Source organism: Mucor velutinosus (genome assembly GCF_035048745.1).
Source record: "Mucor velutinosus strain NIH1002 chromosome Unknown tig00001545, whole genome shotgun sequence".
In the NCBI taxonomy this organism is placed as follows: Eukaryota; Fungi; Mucoromycota; class Mucoromycetes; order Mucorales; family Mucoraceae; genus Mucor; species Mucor velutinosus.
Window position 1 is genome coordinate 353,004 of NW_027041925.1, and position 20,458 is coordinate 373,461.

Here is a 20,458-nt window from a genome sequence, read left to right on the forward strand (position 1 = left end):
CATGGTCAAATAGATGAAGTAATTGAGTCTAGCAACCATCGCAGAACTCGAAATAAAATTTCGTAGATCAGTACAATTTTAGCGTTGGTAGTGCAATTGAAACGTGAAAATACACTGGCTTCTAGCATCACCAGGCGCCAAAATAGCCTGCCAAATGTCATGGATGGCTCGTTCTCCTGCTAGTCTATTCACACAGACACTTGTGCATTCATACACCTGCAACAGCTTATTATATTTGATTTGATTCATTTAATGTTGTGTGCTTGTTACACCTTGTTCTGTCAGTCCAGCACCACGTGTAATCTTGGAATGAAAAAAACATGTCATTCAGAACTAAAACGAGCCCTCGTTCTTTGAGATGGTCGCGAAACCAAACATAGGGTTACCAACATAAATTTCTAGAGTAGAACAAAGTCTGGACCTTTATCCCTTTTCAACTAGCGGAATTTCGCGTTGTACTGCTGCTTGCTACTACGAAGTAAAGACGAGAAACATGGAGAGGCAAAGACAATGTATGTAGAAAAACGGTGTAGTTTAGTAATTATTAAAGATCCAACTGTCCCACCACGGCTGAATTGCATGCACGTACAAATTGATATTAAAAAATATGCCAGGTGGTTTGTTGTGTATCGAGTTATGGACCACCTACATCTGAGCTACCTTCATAGCGGCAATTTTATAAATGAGCGACTTTTGTAAAGAACTGCCAATTATTGGTATATACGCGTAAACAGTGCGAATCACTGACAAGCTAGGGTTCAAGTATATACATTGGCAAGAGAAGATACAAGTGTAAATATATAATGTTCTGTGCGATACGAAGCAATATACCAAATGTTGTGCTCAAGTGCCATAAGTATGGATTATAAGGTGCCGTACATATGGTACGGGTTAACATGAGTATGGCACTACCAAGCTATGAAGCACACAGTGATATGAGCTATCAAATTATGGATTGTCCAGTCATTGAACAAACTTCTTGATAGACAGATGCCATTGTGTTTGAATAATTACTTTCTCCCGTCTCTAACACAATAGATTTATGGTCCCCAGACACTCTCAAAGCTTCAAAAGGAAAGAAGTTGATCTAACAAGTATTTTGATAGACTGGCGTTATTAAATATAAAATGCAAGAAAAGTAGCATGATTAACAATAGTGCTATGATTTGCCACCTACTTTCCATACGCTTCAAAAATATCTATTACTGTATTGTCTTCATGACGAAAAGGGCATGCGTTTGCCAGCCGGCCTCACAAGCCAAAATTAATTCAAATCCAGGATCATATTCTGTTCCAGATTGGACAAATTTTAATGGTTTTGAACTCGATTAAACTATTTTAGCAGATTCGACTAAGTAAATTACAATGATCATCGTATACCTCTTTAAGCTTTCCTGGAGCGCTTTCCAAGGCGCATCCAATGGTACCAAGTAAGATAGATGTTTTTAATAAACTTAGTGAGTAATTTAAGGAAATATGAAAAGAGGCTTCTGGCCAAAAAGTCGAGATTTTACATAGCAAGGTCCCACAAAGATGACTTTAGGGATTACGTTTGATGGATAGAAATATTTTGATGTAATACATACCATAGTAAAAGTCTTCATTATCGAGGTCAAAAACACGATCGTTTGATTTCCAATGAAAATCATGAGGGGTACCTCATGCTTTTGGGTTGATTTTTGACCCTGTTTTTTTTTGGTCCCCAAAAAGTTGAGCAAAGGTGTCAGCAAGTTAGTGCTAATTGAGAGCAATTGTTTGGTACTCTTCTGACCATCTAAAACGGCCTTGAACGCGAGAAAACGCAACTTAAATGCACTCAGATTTTGCTGTATCAGGGACACCAAAGGCTAATAAGGGGAAATGCCAGTATGCTGCTTGCCCGTATATGAAGTAACTACGTGTATATGGATGTAAAGCATCGCATATAAATAGATCCACAGATAATATAAAAGGTTTCCAATTGTAAGTAGAGGGTCACACCATAGTGAAGCAAAAGTAATGAGCCATCCGAAGCATAGCCACTTGTAATCAATAAAAATTATTTCCTCAAAAAATGAATCAGACCTGGTTTGTCAGATTTGACTATATAAGTTGTACGAATCATCTCAAGTACCCTTAGGCTTTCCTGGAGTACTTTTCAAGGCGCATCCAATGGTACTAGAATTAAGAGATGTTGTGAACAAGCTTATTGAGCAAAGGACAAAAATATGAAATAACGTTTTTTGCCAAAATGCCGAGATTTTACATATCAGGGTCGCATAAACAAAGTTTCAGGGGTTGCGTTTGATTGAGATACGCATTTTGATTTAATATATCCTGGATCACTCGGGCTGTTTTATCCTCTTTTCTGGAAGATCATTCCAGGTTAATTTCTTCTTTCTTAGACATGTAAGACCCTTATGGTACCTTACTGTCTATAATATAAATAAAAACCACATTTAAATACAAATTTTTTTTTGATTTAATATATGCAATAGTAAAAGAAAGTGTAAAAATGGTATATAGTAAGTTCTAGTATCCAGACCAGGCACGAATCTGTGGGCCCTTGATTTTCATCAGTAGTAGCAAAAATGCCCAACAAAAGTTGAGCATACCAAAAAAGAAAGTAACCCAACCTGGTCCAACTGCCCGTGTCATTGGATTTGCAATCAGACTAAGTACACAGGACCAGATCATACGCACAAGGTTGGCTGCTGCTGTGACACTGGCCCCTCTATCTGACACGGCGTCTACGAGATAGGACATGGCTGGATTGAACACTTGCACCATGGCAAAACACTGCACACCAAACATGATGATGGACACCCAGACACTCCATCCCAATTGAACAGGCCAACCCCATAAAAAGAACGACATTGGATTCAGGATGAAAGCTGCTGGCCAGACATTGGGTGCAAGACGGTCCTCCGGGATAGCATCACCTCCACGTTTTACTTTAGCTCGATTTAAAAAGTAATCTGATAATTTGCCAGAAAACAGGGAGCCAAACACTTCACCTAGACCAGGCGAGATGAATGTCAAACCGATGATGCCACTGCTTAAGCCATAGACAGATGTATAGAGCTCTGGAAGCATGTTTTCAATAGCAAACATACCGCCAAATGCAAACCCAGTCGCCATGGAGAATACCAACACAAAGGGATGGCGGAGCAATGCAAGCGAGGCAAATGGGTTCATCATCTTGGCCTCTGCCATTGTATTTTGCTCTGAGATGTCTGCTTGCTGCTGCTCATTTTCAGCTACAAGAGGAGGCTGCTTTTCGTTGTCGACGTCCTCATTCTTGCTATCAAGAACAGCCTTGCTCTCCTTGCCCCAGATGCTCTCCTCACGATAGGTTTCTTCCATGGTAAAAACAACCAATGCAAGCAAGATGCATCCAAACACAAATAGCAGCCAAAAGACGGATCGCCATCCCCATCGTTCAACGAGATAACCACCAAATATTGGTCCAAATAGAGGGCCTGCGAACTGACCTGTAAAGTATATGCCCAGTGCATTTCCCCGCTCATGAACATCGTAAATATCAGCTACAGATCTATAAATTTACTTTTAGCGCTAATTTCACATTACGCTGCATTGTGCCTATTTACCCTGCACCGATGGCCCAAGCAGACGAAATGCCTACAGCTTGAAGAATTCTCATGCCCAACAGCACATTGATATCGTTGGCAAACACTGCAGCCAAAGATCCCACAGTGTATATGATGATGGAGAAGAAATACACTGATCTGCGAATCTTCCAATGATCGCTGATGCTACTATAAAAGATGGGCTAATCGAAAAGGGTTACTATACGGTTGACTGGAGTGGATAATGCATTGATCTTACAGCAATGCCCATAAACAGCATGTACAGTGAGTTACTCAAAGTCACCATGATGGTAGGACTATCTAATTCCACTGTAATTTCTTCCAATGCTGGGAGCTATATCAAATGATTAACATCACAACTGACATTTTTCTGTAAACATAGACCTACATAAATTGTAGAGCAGAATCCAGGAATAATAGCAATGAAGCAAACAAGGCCAAGCAGTAATCGTTTTCGCCATGCAGGCAGTAAACGAGGGTCCTCCTTGACAGGTATCCTTAGTTTGAGTAGAGTGCTCCAGTATGTCATCTTGATCAATCTTCAATAAAAGAAAAATATTTTTGGAAAAAAAAAAAAAAGGGGATCTATAAAATTGAATCCCAAATTAAATCAACCACAGTTTTGGTTCAATTACTCAAATGGCCATTGATTTATCCGGCACTTGATAAACCAGTGATAATCATCGTGCGCATACAAACCAGGATTATATTCGATGGAATTTGAGCATCAATGAAACCATACATTTTCGATTCAGCATCTCTGTAGAATCCCTAAAACTATGATTGCAATAGTTTAGGCAATGGTGGCAATGATCTGTATATTGAGTGATTCAAATGTGGGTCGTCGTAATCAGCAGCCATCTCAGAATTGCTTTTTTTAAGCAATTTTAATGGTAAGTGCGAAACGTCTTCATGTTGCGTTACCAGTCTTTTCTCGCTCGCTAACACTCATTGATAGCCTAGCCTTATTGTTTAGCTTGATTAGTGTTAAGAATGGTATTGACATACTGGCAAACTTCGATTGCCTTCATAGTAAGAGAAGCATCCTTCAGACAAGATTTGGTTCAATCTTCGCTCATCATTTCTTCTTGATTTGTTCATTTTCGAACTTTTTGAATTCAATTTGACCTGTTTTTCCAAATTCGACTATACAAGTTGTACGAATCATCTCAAGTACCCTTAGGCTTTCCTGGAGTACTTTTCAAGGCGCATCCAATGGTACTAGAATTAAGAGATGTTTTGAACAAGCTTATTGAGCAAAAGACAAAAATATGAAATAACGTTTTTTTTGCCAAAATGCCGAGATTTTACATATCAGGGTCGCATAAACAAAGTTTCAGGGGTTGCGTTGGATCGAAAAAAAAACATTTTGATCTAATATATGCTGTAGTAAAAGTTTTCATTTTTGGGGTCAAAAATGCGATCGTTTGATTTTCGATGAAATTCATGAGGTACCCCTCATGGATTTCGATCGATTTTTGACGATTCCTAAAAAGTTAAGCAAAGGTGTCAGAAAGTAAGTGCTAGATGAAAACAACTGTTGGGTGTTGTTCTGGTCGTCTAAAACGGCTTGTAACGCGAGTAATCGCGACTCAAATGCATTTAATTTTCGCTGTGGTTTGCCCAGTTTCAAGTAATAAGTGGCGATACGAGTATGATGCCTGCCTGCAAATGGATTGCTTCCATGGACATAAACGTGGAATATGATAAAAAAGTCAGATCCACAGTTATGAGCCATTTATGGATGGGTTTAATATGATGAAAAGGACCAAAAAATGAAATTTAATAGATTATAGACTATCCGTGAACCACTATAGCGATTCTACTGAATAAAGCTTGAGCCCAAGATCAAGCACGTATTGCGCAGCTTGTACACTGCACAGTGAGGCATAGTAACAAAGAAGTTATGTCGAGCATTGTTAAATCATTGCAATCGACGCCAAACTGTACACTGCTGCAAAGGGCTATTATGTTTTGACAAGCGCCTCGAGCATCAAACTTGCTTAAATTGTAGAAGACTGATGTCAGATAAATACATGCAGGTATAAAGTAAACATTTATTTGTTTCATTTTAAGCATGCCATTTTGGCCAAAATGCATCACCTCATGGGACGTGCGTGAGTAAATCCACCACTTGTACGTCTTTATCATTGGCTTGGTATTTCATATTGAAATCAGGGGCAAGATAGTGTTCCTTGGGTAGATTACAAACTATGAGTCATTGTTCTCGAACTTTTGGGATGTATCATCATGCCAATGTATATTAAATCCACTAAACAAATAGATACCATGTCTGAAATGGTAATTTGGTAAAATAAATTACACTTGATCTTTTTAATGAAAAAGTAAAAGGGGAGCATGCTTTATGGTAAAGGGAAGTTTTCTGAATAATGAGATTTGATCAAATGTGGGGTAAAATGTGTTGTTTTTTTGTGTGTACAAATAAATACAAGATTCTTTTTCTTTTTTTTTTTTTTTTTTTTTTTTTTTTTTTTTTTACATTATAAACTATATAAGGATGTAGGGATGTAGGGATGTAGGGATGTCGTATATGTTTTTTTGTTTAAAATTTGGTATAGATTAAATAGCAATGCTGCTTTTTGGTTGATGCGCAGCAATTTATATATTAATGGAGATACACACACATTTTGTGCACCTCTCATTTAAGCTTCCCGAGATGTGTTATTGTCTGGCAAAGTAGGAAACCAATCGTTATTATCAGAGGTATAAGACATTGAATCGTCATCCATGTCACCAGGATTTCCGCCAAGTAAATCATAGAGTTCAAAATCCATGGGATATTGATTCAATATATTGAAACAATGATTGGGATTAGAAGAAGAAGCAGAAGAGGAGGAAGAGGAGGATTCACCTTCTTGACTGGCCAAAAGAAATGCATTCATTTCTTCAATTACGAAATTATCGCTGGCAGTAATCATCTCACTATTGCATTCACTATCGCTAGCCTGATTGCTGAATAAATAAGGTTGCTGTAGCATAGGTGGAGGTCTTCCTACTGGAGAGGAAGATGATTGATAATGCGAGTCTTGAGGTGATTTTTGATGTGATGGAGGAGACAGTGGAAGATAAGAAAGCTTGTTAGTGGGAGTATCCTCATGCCGGCTCCTCTGCTTGTCTTTCATCTTTTTTTTCATGTGTATTGTGCCTGTTGTTGTTGCTGTTGAAGTAATTGGAGTTGCTGATGTGGACTAAACGGTAACCATAGAGACGACTTTATTGCTATGGAGATTGAAAAGTAAGGTAGGAGTGGATCGAAATTGAACAGAGTGAATAGATTAATCAAATAATTAGTGGTATGTAATGCAAAGAGAAGAAAGTAGAGTGTAATTTCTTCTTCTTTTTCTTGCTTTTGAGATTGGAAATGTCTGGGCTAAACAAGAAATGGAGCAACAGACCAAGGTAGAAAGAGTTGTGGATTTCTCTTTTATAAATGCGAGAGAAAGGTAAGAACAATTTGGTCTTTTTTAAATGATAAAAGAAATACGGAAAAAGAGAAAGATAGAAAGAAAGAGAGTAGAAAGAATGGGAAAAGTGAACACGTATTTAAGGTGAATTGCTTCAGACCGCAGCACATTTTTTTAGTGTTGAGCAACCAACACAACACTGTATGGCAACCACTTGTACATTGACTGCTTTAAACAGTGTCTTGATGCCCCTCTCTAGAGACACTACCAACCTAGCTTCGCTTTCACAAAGTCTGTGCAAGAAACAGTGGTGTTTTTTTGAATTCAGGTTCCCAAAATGGTTGTTTACACCATGCTTTCTAATGGGAAAAGAATAATAAACTAGAGTAATCACTCTCCTATTTTTAGTATTGCACACTTTTCCTCTTTCTCCCTTCCTCACTGTTATTTTGATCTCTTGCTTTTAGATATCATGGCATTGACAACAGTAAGGTACCGAAGCAACATGTCAAATGCAGCCTTAAATAATGAATAGCAAGCCCTAACTGAATGCTATCAAATGTAGGGTGGCTTTGCGTGTGCGACCCTTTAATGAAAAGGAACTGAAAGAGACACATCAAATAGAAAATCTCATCACATTTGTGCCTGGGCAACCACAACAAATCAGCATAGATCAGGATCGTCGTCATTTTACATTTGATTATGTTTATCCACCCCATAAAAGCCAAACCGATGTCTATCTGTCCTGTATTCAGCCATTGTTTGATCAGTTTGTCCATGGGTGAGTGTTCTCGAGAGTCTTTTTTCATGCATCGAGTTGATGATTGTATTTACCCCCTTTTTTTTTTTTCTTTTGCAACATGATAGTTATAATGCAACCATATTGGCTTATGGGTAATTAGATCAAAATACTGCTAGCAAAACGATGAACTCATAGGCAAATCTAGTCAAACCGGCAGCGGCAAAACTTACAGCATGGGCACAACCACTACTGCTGATTTCTCTAGCGAACATGTTGGCATTGTTCCACGTTTTGCTGACAATCTGTTCAGCTGGATTGAATACCAGCAGAACCAGCCTAATAACAACACTCAATACAGTGTTAAGGTGTCATTTCTTGAATTATACAATGAAGACATCATTGATCTATTAAATACCAACACCAAAAATGCATCTATCACTATCCGAGAAAACGCAAATGGAAATATCACTTGGTCAGGTGTACAAGAAGAACCCATTCAAGGTGCTGCAGATCTTTTGAGGTAAATATTTACGCTCCCAAGACATTTAAAAACGTGTTTACTCATTCGTATTTGGTGCATAAATAAAGCTGTCTTTCTCGAGGGTCCACTGCTCGTACTACCGCATCCACCGATATGAATGCTAGTTCCTCTAGGTCGCACGCTATATTCTCAGTGTCCTTGACGCAAAACATGAACGTGACAGTAGAGAATAACGATACGATTGCAAAGACATTGGAGTCCAAATTTCATTTCGTTGATCTTGCTGGCTCTGAACGGGTAACACTAGCATTGTCGCAAACTCAACAACGCACTAATTGAAAACCCTATATATAGCTGAAAAAGACAAATGCAGTTGGTGACAGGGCAAAGGAAGGCATATCCATCAATTCTGGACTCTTGGCTCTTGGCAATGTAATATCTGCATTGGGAGATGAATCTAGGCGTCAACAACAACACATCCCATATAGAAACTCGAAATTGACAAGACTTTTACAAGACAGTCTTGGTGGTAATAGCCAGACCCTCATGCTGGCATGCGTTTCACCATCTGACACAAACGCTAACGAAACTTTGAGCACGCTGAAATATGCCAATCGAGCCAAGAATATCACAAACACGGTTGTACTAAACCAACAGCAAAGCCTCACGGATACCTTGAAAGAGGAAATTGCGCACCTAAAAGAAGAGATTCGAATCAATGATGCTTTCATCAAGGAGGTCCATGTAGAATTGAATGATCTAAGAGCTAAAAATACGACATTAGAATCGTTGATTTATTGCCACAATAACATCGGGTTACCCAATCCAGCGCAAAGCACCACGATGGATGAAACAAGAATATTATCGTCACTCATGGCTCGTTCGCAGCAGCTGCAACCACAAACAACCACAAAAACATCACCTGCCATTTCTGTCATCAATAACAGCACTGACACGATAGCGGACGATCAAGTAACGTTAGTTGGCTCTTCCATGGATGAGACTATGAGTGCCTCCACGAGTACCAAGCGAAAACGAAAGAGTACAAGCAACAACAACCATGTCAGAAAAAGAGTCGCAGCCACTGCAGCAGCTACTGCTGAAAACGATCAGAATTCACTCCTGTTATCATTAGATAAACATAAGCATCGCATGAAGAAAGAGTATTTGTTTGTCAAACAAATAAAGGTAAGTTCAATCAGGCATGGAATATGACACTTGTATACTGATACTGAGGCCTAGAATCAACCTACCCTCACATCTGATCCAAACAAAATTACAAAGCTTATCAACATGTTTCTATCGAGCATCAGAGAGCAAAAACAACTGGTTCAGCTAGTCGAGCAGAGCAGTAAGCAACCACCGCAAGCAGCCATCATCAAGAAGCCTCTTCCTCCTTCGTCTATTCCAATCAGCAGAAAGAAAGAGCTTGATCAATCAAAGCCTAGTTTCATCAAGCAACCCACTGCCATCTCACTATTGAATACAACTTCTGACACTCTCACTCATTCATTGATGCTGGAGCATCAGACAATGTCAAGTCAACTGAAGCAAATTATGGCTGCCATCAAGAAGGCCATGGTTCTGACAAGTAACCCGTCCACAACCCTTTCGCAACTAAAACCTATACTCAATAGAGCTGCTCTTATATATACCCAACACTCAAACAGCACCAAAAACGCACACAACAACAGCAGCAGCACCCACAGTAACAACAGCACAGCTACTGCAAAAAACAGTAAAGCCAACAATGGCAGTACTCGAAGTCAGAATGGATCAAGCATCCCAGGCGGATCAGATAAGAGACAAAGTAGTACCGCTAACAAGAAGCGAGTGGATATTGAGGATGTCCGTGCAGAGATCAAGAGGTATGGCTGTTTGGTGATGATGCATGGTCCTTGCTAGTAATATTGGGCTCATTATTTTACAATAGAATAATGGCTTTTGAACACATCAAACTTCATCCCCTTTGTTTAGAAATGTTGGATTCCTTGAAGCAACAAGTAAGTGATACGTGCAGCATTGGGAAGGACTGACTTGCTGACGCAATGAAAACTACTGCAGAAAATCAAATTGATGAGAGAGCAAAAAGACTTGCTGAAAGAGAGGCATGACATGCTCCAAGAGTTTTACAAGGACGAGTTCTCGGAACAACAGCAAAAGCAGCAGTACATGGACGAGAGAATCGACACCATTACTGTTCAAGTAGACTTGCTCACAGAACACATCAAACTATTGACATCGACTACAAAATCTACATTGGGCAGCAGCAACAACAGAAACAACCACAGCTTGATCGACATACTGAAGCACTTGAAAGAGGGCGATTTGCGTGCTCTCATTTTGTTGATCATTCAACAGGACCTGGTTTCTTTTTATCTTCAATCAGAAATCAGTCGACACACATCAGAGGCACTGTATAGATTTCAACAAGGAATAGTGCAATTGCGAAGGGCCAGCGATGAGATTAACAATCAGATACTGACAGATCTTTTAAGGTCTCCTATACGATGTCTTTCAAACGGATTGTTACTGATTTCAGGCAAGTAATCTGCAGTATTCAGGGCAACCATCAGATAAAAAAAAAAAAAAAAAAAAAAGCTACCTTTTAATACATTTGATTCGTTTATTCCTTGCTTATACTGTATGTAATAAACAATAAGGCTGTTGACAGCATTTACATCCGTCTATGGCAGCTCATTGCACTATAACGCTCGCTAAAGACCTGTAGAGTATACACATAGGATGGCTGTTTCAAAATTTTCTTTATTCACTCTTTTATACATCCAACAATATCACGCCCTCGATCTATACTTTGAATTGTGTCTCTGTATAAAGCTACGCCTTTTCCACAAATCACCAAGATCCTCTTCCTTCACCTCCTCGTCATCAAATGCGTCTGTCGGTTCATTTGGATGGTAATAATAATAGCGATGGTCATTGTTTCTATAAGGTTGTTGTTGTTGTTGTTGCTGCGGTAATCTGTTGGATTGATATGGGTTATTGTTATTAAAAGATGGTTGTTGTTGTTGGGTATAATAGGGATCATTGTCGCTGATATCGTTATCATCATAGTCTTGGTAATAGTGCGATTCACTTTCATGATGATAATCCCCATCGTGTTGGTATTCCTGATCGTGCTCATCTTCTCCATCTCCTCCTGCTGTCCCTTGCGCTTCGTCTTCGCCTTCAAACCGTTCATACATATACACTGTGTGGTTTGGTGCAAACCGCACTCGTTTTTTGGGCTTTGCTGGATCAAATTGCGGCTGTTGATATGGATCTGGTACATTCATATAATGCTGCTGCTGTTGCTGCTGCTGCTGCTGCTGCTGCGGTTGTTGCTGTTGTTGCTGTTGGTATGGCAGCGACTTTTTCCGAAGTAATCTTTGTTCGATTTGAGGGCTGAGGTAGGAAGTGGGTGGATGCAATTGAACAGGCTTTCGCTTGATTTGCGTATTGGGTGGTTGTTGCTGCTGCTGCTGCTGCTGTTGTTGTTGTTGTTGTTGTTGTTGTTGTTGATGTACCAGTTGAGCATGTTGATGCTGTGGCGATAACATATGTTGCGGTTGAGGTGACATCAGTTGCTGTGGCTGTGGCGACATGATGGGATGTTGGTGTGGATTGAAGTTTGGCAGAAACATATTATTGTAAGCTGTTGCTGCATTGACAATGGACTGAGCTGCGGCCATGACGTTCATGTAATTGGGCTGATTGAACATCATTGGATTTGCTCCATTCGGTGGCATCATGTTGCCATACATCATCCCGGGGTGAAACATGCCTGCATTATTGTAGGGATTGATCTGATGTGCCATTGGCATTTGCTGCTGCTGCTGCTGCTGTCTCATGAATTGCTGTGAAGGTGGGTTCTTTGGTAATATATTGGCATACACATCAATGGTCGTCGGTGGCGATGTCTGAATGGGACAGTCTGTGGGCTGATTCGGCTTGAATGCTCTTCCAATCTGCAGCACATTGTCCCATATCTCCTTTGGCATCTTTTTGAACTTGGAAGCTGGTACGTTTTCGTTTGCTTTGTTGGGATCAGAATTTGTTCGAAGATCCAACACGATGATTTTAACAGATGTATCGGGTCTTTCATCACAGATTTTTGGCAGTCGGGATTCCTTCTTGACGCCCGTTACTGAAAAACAGTGAGTTATATATATATATTGGCTTTAGTGATGGATGCGCCTGTTTTTATATGTTACCTATAATGACTGGAGGGATTCTACTCGGCGTTGTTTTTCTTAGGATCCGCACATGAGGATCTGGCTTGTTGACAGAGCAATGAACGTAGAGTAAGACGGGATCATCAGGTCCGCAGACTGTTGCAGAGTCTATATTAGTTGTATTTGAATTGTCCAGCTTGATTAATGTTGGAAAGAGGGAGAGAAGAGATAAAGAAAAGCACTGTTTGAATGAATGTTATTTTGTATCTCCTGCTTTTGGGAGCTGGTTTTTTTTTTTAATTTTGGAAAATGGAATAAAAGTTGTGTGATGATGTGTATGATGGTTGGAATAAGAAAATAAAAGACAAAGAGAGGAAAGAGAGAGCGAGAAAAAGAGATAGAAAGAAGCCTGGGTAATACATGGCGAGAAAAGATGGTAAGGGTGTACACAATAAATTGCTAAAATAAGGAGATGTTTGCACAACAACAACATCAACTTTTAAGCTTTATGATATGATGTAACTTGGCTTATTTCTCAACGAAATTGCTGCTGTTGGTGTTGTTGCCAAGCATTCATTTGGTTTTGCTTCATCACCTGTCGCTGGAAATCGTTCATTTTGATGGTATTGGCAAAAGAAATGCTGCCTTGCATTTGTTGTTGCTGCTGATGGTGATGGTGCTGAACTGGCGCTTCCTCTATTAAATCATCGCCCACATTGGCTGCCTCCGCTGCGATATTCATGCGTGCCTTTAATGCTGCGCTTCGCTTGTTGTTCTGTGGATCATTCAATTGGTTTTGCAAGAACTGCTCGTCTGTCAGCTCGCTTTCAGGTGGAACTGCAAATCCTGTTCGATGCGTCTTTTGTGGCTCTCTGTCTGGCAAAATGATGCCTCGACGTGCTCTTGTTCCTCTTCTCTTGCGTCTAGTCAAGGAAAACGGTCAGCCCTGGGATTGGATCAGTAAAATACGCCAACGCATTTACCTGGCTTCTCTCATTCTGTCTTTCTCGGCCCTAGCCACTGCAGCATCAGACAATTCAATCATAGATGGTGTGAATCGCTCAACAGACGAGTTTTCTCGAATAATGTTTCGTAAATGTGGCAGGAAGCTATTTCTGATCTCATCGTCGATAATGGAGTTGTTGTTGAATTCGTAGCCCACAAGTAGCAGTGATTTGATATGCACATGGATCTGCTCTCGGATGGAGTGAGCAATAGCGGTTCTACAGTCATCATGTCAGCGCTTGGGAAACACGCATACCCAACAGATACTCACTTGAATTCTCCACTCAGTCCTAAATCCGTAGCCAATTTGTGTGCAAACTCTTCGGGCGAATTACGAGGGTATCCAATGTCCCATTCAAACTGATCCACCAACTCCCAGTTACCCACAGTGATATCCAATTTGATCAATGTTCTCAGCTCCACGCCTTGTTTATCATGATTCACTTCAACCTCTTCTTTATCAGCTTGCTCAGCTTGCTCAGTTTGCTCAGTTTGCTCAGGATGTGCCAAGAGATCCAACGTCTCCAGTTTCTGTTCATTTGATTCCTCAGTATCGTCCTTCATCATACTTGATGCATTTAGGTTGTAGTCGTCAATTTGGTCTCTAATGAATCTGGCAATTTGGTATGAAAAGGCGGCAGATGGTAGCTTTAGATCCTCACACATCACTTCTGCAAACTGTTCAGGTGTCACTAGCGACTCTGTTGGTAATATTAGTCAAAACTGATTTCTCTCGCAACCAAGTATCGCCTCTTACCATTCAGATTCCATGTAAATGTGTCTCGTAATTTATAGCCCTCGTGTTCCAGTTCAATTCGAATAGGCACTAAAACCTCTTCTTTGGTAGATTGCTCTTTCAAAGCTTCCAATGGGCTGTGCTTGTTTGTTAGGGCTGTTCAAACACAAATCCAGGTGCAGTATCACACACACACACACACACACACACACACACACACACACACACACACACACACACACTTACAATCGAAATCTATCTCTCTTTGCAGTTCGACTTCTTCTCTTGTTGTCTTGAGGAAAACGAATTCTACTTGTGGTGCCTGTTCTTCCGTTTCCATAGCCTCGATAGCCAGGTCCAAACGCAATAGCAGGTCCGTGCTGCATTCGAGTTCTTCGTTCCATGCTGGCTATCTCTATCGATTTCTTCTTGCTCTGGGCGAGCTCGATGTGGCGTTTGTGTTGTAGATTCAGTGTATCTTGGTAAGCGTCATCTCGTCCTTGATACTGCATCAGGTTCTTTTGTTGTGCTTCTGTTTTTACCGAGATGGCATTCTCTGGAGGTGTAGGAATTGCTAGAGAACTCACTGAAGGCACAACTGGCTGCTGCTGCTGCTGCTGCTGCTGCTGCTGCTGCACAGGTTGCTTGGGTGGTATCATGTTGGGTTGAGGTATAGATTGAGTTCGCATCATTCCCATGTCTTTTTGAGCCGCGCGAGCTTGTTGTTGTTGCTGTTGCTGTTGTAATAACAATTGCTGTTGTTTATTGAACTGCGAGTTCTCATCCCAGGTCTGTTGTTGTTGTTGTTGTTGTTGTTGCTGTAATTGCTGTGGAGGAAATCCTCGCTGTTTCTGTTGCATCATATTGGCTAATCGCTGCTGCTGTTGCAGTATTTGCATTTGTTGGAACTGAAGATTATTGAGATTCGATTGCATTCTGTTGGAGTGAAAGAGATAGATGGACGCATTGACACAACGTGGAAATTGAAAATAAATAGAATCACTGGTGATTTGATGACGTGTCTACGAAATGCCACCTTGCCACTCAAATACAACCATCAATCCCTCTCCAAGAGACATGTATAGAATGCATTTTTTTTTTTTTGCTATTTAGTAGTCGACGCTATGCTCCTGTTCATGGACTATCTGACTATCAGATTCCATTAAATCTATTATAGACTGAGATTTGATCTGAAGGCAACTTTCAATCTGCCAAATATCATCCATGTGGATGGCAAAGGTTCTTTCACACTACACGGCATTGAACCAATTGTATTGCCAGTGTGAGATAGACGCTTCTGCTAGAATGAATAGGGGTGTTTGGTAGAGCAATGGTGGGAGATACCCATTGCATATAGGCACAGCCAGTGATTGCAACGTTAAGCCCCATACCAACCATGATTGGACTTGCTCTGCTGGTCATTTTAAGAGATGCCATCATTGAGATGGATGCCGAATGTGTGCTGGCAGAGCGCAACACTACTGAGAGTTGGTAAATCAATGCTACTGTTCTTTGATTCAGTTGCAACAGCCGTTGCCTCTGAGGGATCAGCATTTACTGACTCGAAATAGCGAATAGCATTCCGCTACAAATCTCCTGACTCAGTTGAGCCTTGATTCACTCGCTACAGCAGTAAAATATGGCAGTTTTTGACGATAAAATGACATGAAATGCAAATGCATACAGTGCTGTATGTCTGATAGATGTCAAACAAGGTTTCTTGAGCGTCCAGAGGCAAGTATACGTGGCTCACGTCACTGTGTTCTATTAGGCTTTTGGGAAGCGCGTGTTCCTTTCCTGAAAAAATCTTTTTGACAGCGATTTATATATTTCCTTCTTTCAGCTTCCACCCTTTCAGCTTCTCTCTTTATTCACTAGAAACTTTTTCTTATATAAAATGGTAACTACATGTAATAAACTGCTTTCAACACGTTATTAAATACGTTGCCAGTCTTTAGCCCCCGTCAACATCTTCCAGGATCAAGCAACTGAGGAAAGAGCTGAGAACGCTCGTTTGGTAACTACATCTCTTTAACCTTTCATTAGCACCACTATATTAACATGCATCCAGTCTTCCTTCATTGGTGCTATTGCAGTAGGTGATCTTGTCAAGAGCACATTAGGTCCCAAGGGCATGGTAAGGATGATGTACACATGTATATCGAAAATTTTTCTTATATCCGTGTTTCAACAGGACAAGATTCTTCAATCAGCTACAACTGGCGAAATTTTGGTGACCAACGATGGTGCCACTATCTTGAAATCGATTGCCTTGGATAACGCAGCAGCCAAGGTTCTTGTCAACATCTCCAAAGTCCAAGACGATGAAGTTGGTGATGGTACCACCTCTGTTTGTGTTTTAGCTGCTGAACTTTTACGTGAAGCTGAACATTTGGTCAATCAACACATTCACCCTCAAACTATCATTGAAGGCTATCGTCTTGCTTCTGCTGCTGCTTACAAGACTTTAGAAGCAAGTGCAGTCGATCACAGTTTGGACAAAGAGCTCTTCCGCCAAGATTTAATCAACATTGCCAAAACTACCCTCAGTTCAAAGGTGTTGTCTCAAGACAAGGAGTACTTTTCCAAATTAGCTGTCGATGCCGTGCTCCGTCTCAAGGGCTCTACCAACCTCGAAAATATTCAAATCATCAAGAAGCCCGGTGGAAAGTTGATGGATTCTTATTTGGATGAAGGTATAAAGTGATCTAGTGATGTACGGATGGTTGTTGATTCAGGGACGTGTTTTTTTTTCCAGGTTTCATTTTGGATAAAAAGATTGGTGTTAACTGTCCTAAACGTATTGAAAACGCAAATATCTTGATTGCCAACACATGTAACTATTAAACACGGATCAGAACAGACATGACTCGTTGCTCACACGCCAATCTCTTTAGCTATGGATACCGACAAGATCAAGATTTTCGGTGCACGTGTTCGTGTTGATGCTACTGGTAAGCTTGCTGAACTCGAGCGTGCTGAGCGTAACAAGATGAAGGAGAAGGTTGACAAGATTAAGGCTCACGGTATCAACTGTTTCGTAAACCGTCAATTAATCTACAACTGGCCCGAGCAATTATTAGCTGATTCTGGCATTGCCACCATTGAACATGCTGATTTCGAGGGTGTTGAGCGTTTGGCCCTTGTTACTGGTGGTGAAATCGCTTCTACCTTTGATCATCCTGAACTCGTCAAGCTGGGTCATTGTGATTTGATTGAAGAGATCATCATTGGTGAGGACAAACTGATCAAGTTCTCTGGTGTCGCTGCTGGTGAAGCTTGTACCATCGTTCTCCGTGGTGCTACACAACAATTATTAGACGAAGCCGAAAGATCGCTCCATGATGCTCTCTCTGTGCTCTCTCAAACTGTCCGTGAGCCTCGCACTGTTTTGGGTGGTGGTTGTTCTGAAGTGCTGATGTCCAAGGCCGTGGATGAAGTCGCTGCAAAGACTGCTGGAAAGCGTGCCATCGCTGCTGAATCTTTCTCTAAAGCACTTCGTCAAATGCCCACTATTTTGGCTGATAATGCTGGTTTCGATTCCTCAGAATTGGTCTCTCAGTTGAGAGCTGCTCACTACGAAGGCCAAAACACAGCTGGTTTGGATATGGTGAATGGCACAGTAGCTGATGTTAGAGAATTGGGTATTACTGAATCATACAAGCTCAAGAAGCAAGTTCTTTTGTCTGCTTCTGAGGCTGCTGAGATGATTTTGAGAGTTGATAACATTATTAGATGTGCCCCTCGGTAAGTGTGAATTGTGTTTAGTTGAAAGGATTGCCGAAAGCTAATTTTTGATCATGTTTTGTAGTCAAAGACAAGGTTAAAATGTTGGGGAATATTTAAGAAAAAGCATTCTATTGTAATAAAAAAAAAAGTTCAATATATCTTGTACAATACGCATTGATCTGACATGTACGATGGATTGCTGAGGTCTGGTAGCTTATAAAGTATAACCTCTAATGAAATGCCAGTAGAAGGAGTTTACCTTAGAGTTCAACATCATGTACACGTTTCAATCATACAGCCAAAATACATTGAGCGTCGGGCAAGGCTCAAATGACCTTTGTTAACAGCTGCAAGCATACCATGAGGTCCCAAGTAAAGAAGACCTGAAATCATATGAATGAGGATGCTCATAATCGACTCAACCTTCAGACGAGATTGGAGCTAGCTGTTGGTGAAGATAGGCGTACGCAGAAACTGGCAACTGTCAACGAGATTGCAGCCATCGTTCCCAATGAATATTCTGATACAAGCTTTAAAGATGTCCTAACCATATGCCGAGATGGTTTTTAATCCAGTGCCAATAGTCATCTTTAGACGCATCAGTAGAATGCATACTACCTGCATGCTATGTTGAAATGCTGCAAACCATGATTGAGAAGCTGCGATTACATATATTTTGATGGTGAGCCAGGCTGATTGGCGTTTGTCATATATGAGAATGCCCAACAAAATCAAAAAAAGGGTATTCGAGTTAAGTAATAGTTCTTTCAAGTTAATGATCTCTATTCAAACAGCATTCCAATCATCATTATCATCATCAGAAAGGCATTTTGGTTAGCCAGCAGTGCTAAAATCAGTTCAATCTCAGAACACATCTTTTGTTCAAGATTGGCCAAATTTTGGTTTTTTTTTTAGGACTTCTTGAATCTATTTTGTGGTATTCGACTATACAAATTGTGATGATCGTCTGATGCTTCCTAATACATTCTTGGAGTACTTTTCAAGGCGCTTTAAATGGTACCAGGTAAAATAGATATTTTGACTGAACTTTTTGAGCAACTTTAGAAAATACGAAATGAGGTTTTTGACCAAAATGTCAAGATGTTGCATATGAAGGTCGCACAAACAAAGTTTCAGGGGTTGCTTTGGATCAGTAGCGTCATTTTGATTTAATATATACCATACGAAAAGTCTCATTTTCAAGGTGAAAGACGCGATCGTTTGATATTTGATAAAAACCATGAGGGGATACCTCATGCTTTTTGGTCGATTTTTGACCATGTTTTTTTGCTCCCCAAAAAGTTGAGCAAAGGTGCCAGTAAGTTACTACTACTCGAGTACACTTGTTTGGCGTTATTCCGGTGGCTCAGAAAGGTCTACATGTTTAGATATACGGCCTGAAAGCTGCCAATTTTGGCTGTGTTTTATACATTTGCTTGTCAATAAGCGCGTTTTTGTTATGATATAAAGACGTTAAGACATTTCATTCATTGATCTCGGTTCAAAGCATGCGATTACATCCAAATATTCAGCTAAAAATGTTGGGCTGAGTGGCACTGCTGGATCGCTGTATCGTAGCACAATGATACAGCTTATTAGAGAGTTGATGGCGGCTGTAAAGAACGCTAGATATTTCAGGCGCAATAGATAGTCTGCATCTCGTGGGTGCATATACAGCTTTTGTTATTACTAATCGAAGTTAACTATTATCCAAATGACTGAGAGGATATAATGGCTTGCCTAACTCACAACAATGTTTCTAATATTGGCCACACTGCCGGCACATTATGTCTTGCGTTGGTGCAAAAATAGACGTCAAGGAACATGGTTCGACGGGTTGATTTCTTATGTAATACTACGCATCACGCTTATTCCATTGATAAGAGCAAATCTGGTGTGTTTGGTAAGCAAAAACCCTGATATTTGACGCCATTTTAAGAACAGATTCTGTGCTAATTTAGTGAAACCACGACCGTCAGCTGCACGTTTCTCCTAAATGATACATTTATACGAGTTTGGTTTATTAATAAAGGTACATCTCCTTCCGATCTATCTATCCATGTTGGTTTCTTATCATTTTGAGCTAAAAAAAAAAAGAGCACAAGAGTTACGAGACTTTTTGCAGAAAATGGACCTGATGTGTTCCTGGATTCACAAGAGATCGTGATAGCCAAATTTGTTGCTTAACCGTATTCCCATGATGTCATGAATATTTTAAATGCTTAATGCAAACAACTGGCATCTTAACTGATCAATGGGGCTTGTAACAGAGACTATAATCTGGCTGTAGAATCAAGGTTATGTATATTGGATTGATAGCATTACTCATGGTCGACTAGTGCATCATGCGATCCTCTAATAGCTCAGTTGACATCTTGTTTAAAGCAAATGTTGATGTGCATGACCTCTGCGCATAGATACTTTACCGTATATACGTTGGTATCCTCTTAATTTACCACAGACAATAGAATCATATATATATATATATATATATAATTAAAGATCATACTAATCAAAACAGCCAGTGAGATTGGAAGCATTGCACATTCTCCTTCGAAATATTTGCAATGAAAGA

General features: G+C 40.2%; 6 protein-coding genes across 6 annotated transcripts; 2 read left to right on the plus strand and 4 right to left on the minus strand.

Moving 5' to 3' along the window:
* Nucleotides 1–2,511: 2,511 nt before the first annotated feature.
* On the minus strand, nt 2,512–4,119 carry ATC70_006275 (uncharacterized protein; the record flags this gene model as incomplete). The annotated part of the gene is made up of 4 exons (XM_064825552.1): nt 2,512–3,535; nt 3,591–3,772; nt 3,829–3,924; nt 3,979–4,119. The coding sequence occupies 4 exons, from the start codon at nt 4,117–4,119 to the stop codon at nt 2,512–2,514; spliced, it is 1,443 nt and encodes a 480-aa protein (XP_064676770.1).
* Nucleotides 4,120–6,253: 2,134 nt separating this feature from the next.
* Nucleotides 6,254–6,733, minus strand: ATC70_006276 (uncharacterized protein; the record flags this gene model as incomplete). The annotated part of the gene is made up of 1 exon (XM_064825553.1): nt 6,254–6,733. The coding sequence occupies one exon, from the start codon at nt 6,731–6,733 to the stop codon at nt 6,254–6,256; it is 480 nt and encodes a 159-aa protein (XP_064676771.1).
* Nucleotides 6,734–7,487: 754 nt separating this feature from the next.
* ATC70_006277 (uncharacterized protein) lies at nt 7,488–10,788 on the plus strand (the record flags this gene model as incomplete). The annotated part of the gene is made up of 9 exons (XM_064825554.1): nt 7,488–7,507; nt 7,581–7,796; nt 7,883–7,909; nt 7,963–8,277; nt 8,346–8,535; nt 8,593–9,426; nt 9,481–10,106; nt 10,172–10,241; nt 10,303–10,788. The coding sequence occupies 9 exons, from the start codon at nt 7,488–7,490 to the stop codon at nt 10,786–10,788; spliced, it is 2,784 nt and encodes a 927-aa protein (XP_064676772.1).
* A 245-nt stretch (nt 10,789–11,033) lies between these two features.
* hob3_2 (BAR adaptor protein Hob3) lies at nt 11,034–12,239 on the minus strand (the record flags this gene model as incomplete). The annotated part of the gene is made up of 1 exon (XM_064825555.1): nt 11,034–12,239. One exon carries the CDS (start codon nt 12,237–12,239, stop codon nt 11,034–11,036), a length of 1,206 nt encoding a protein of 401 aa, XP_064676773.1.
* Nucleotides 12,240–12,948: 709 nt separating this feature from the next.
* On the minus strand, nt 12,949–15,089 carry SSN2_1 (mediator of RNA polymerase II transcription subunit 13; the record flags this gene model as incomplete). Its single annotated transcript, XM_064825556.1, has 5 exons — nt 12,949–13,336; nt 13,397–13,636; nt 13,690–14,119; nt 14,176–14,291; nt 14,401–15,089. 5 exons carry the CDS (start codon nt 15,087–15,089, stop codon nt 12,949–12,951), a joined length of 1,863 nt encoding a protein of 620 aa, XP_064676774.1.
* Nucleotides 15,090–16,051: 962 nt separating this feature from the next.
* ATC70_006280 (uncharacterized protein) lies at nt 16,052–17,981 on the plus strand (the record flags this gene model as incomplete). The annotated part of the gene is made up of 7 exons (XM_064825557.1): nt 16,052–16,054; nt 16,106–16,171; nt 16,226–16,291; nt 16,349–16,850; nt 16,913–16,990; nt 17,052–17,901; nt 17,966–17,981. The coding sequence occupies 7 exons, from the start codon at nt 16,052–16,054 to the stop codon at nt 17,979–17,981; spliced, it is 1,581 nt and encodes a 526-aa protein (XP_064676775.1).
* Nucleotides 17,982–20,458: the final 2,477 nt, after the last annotated feature.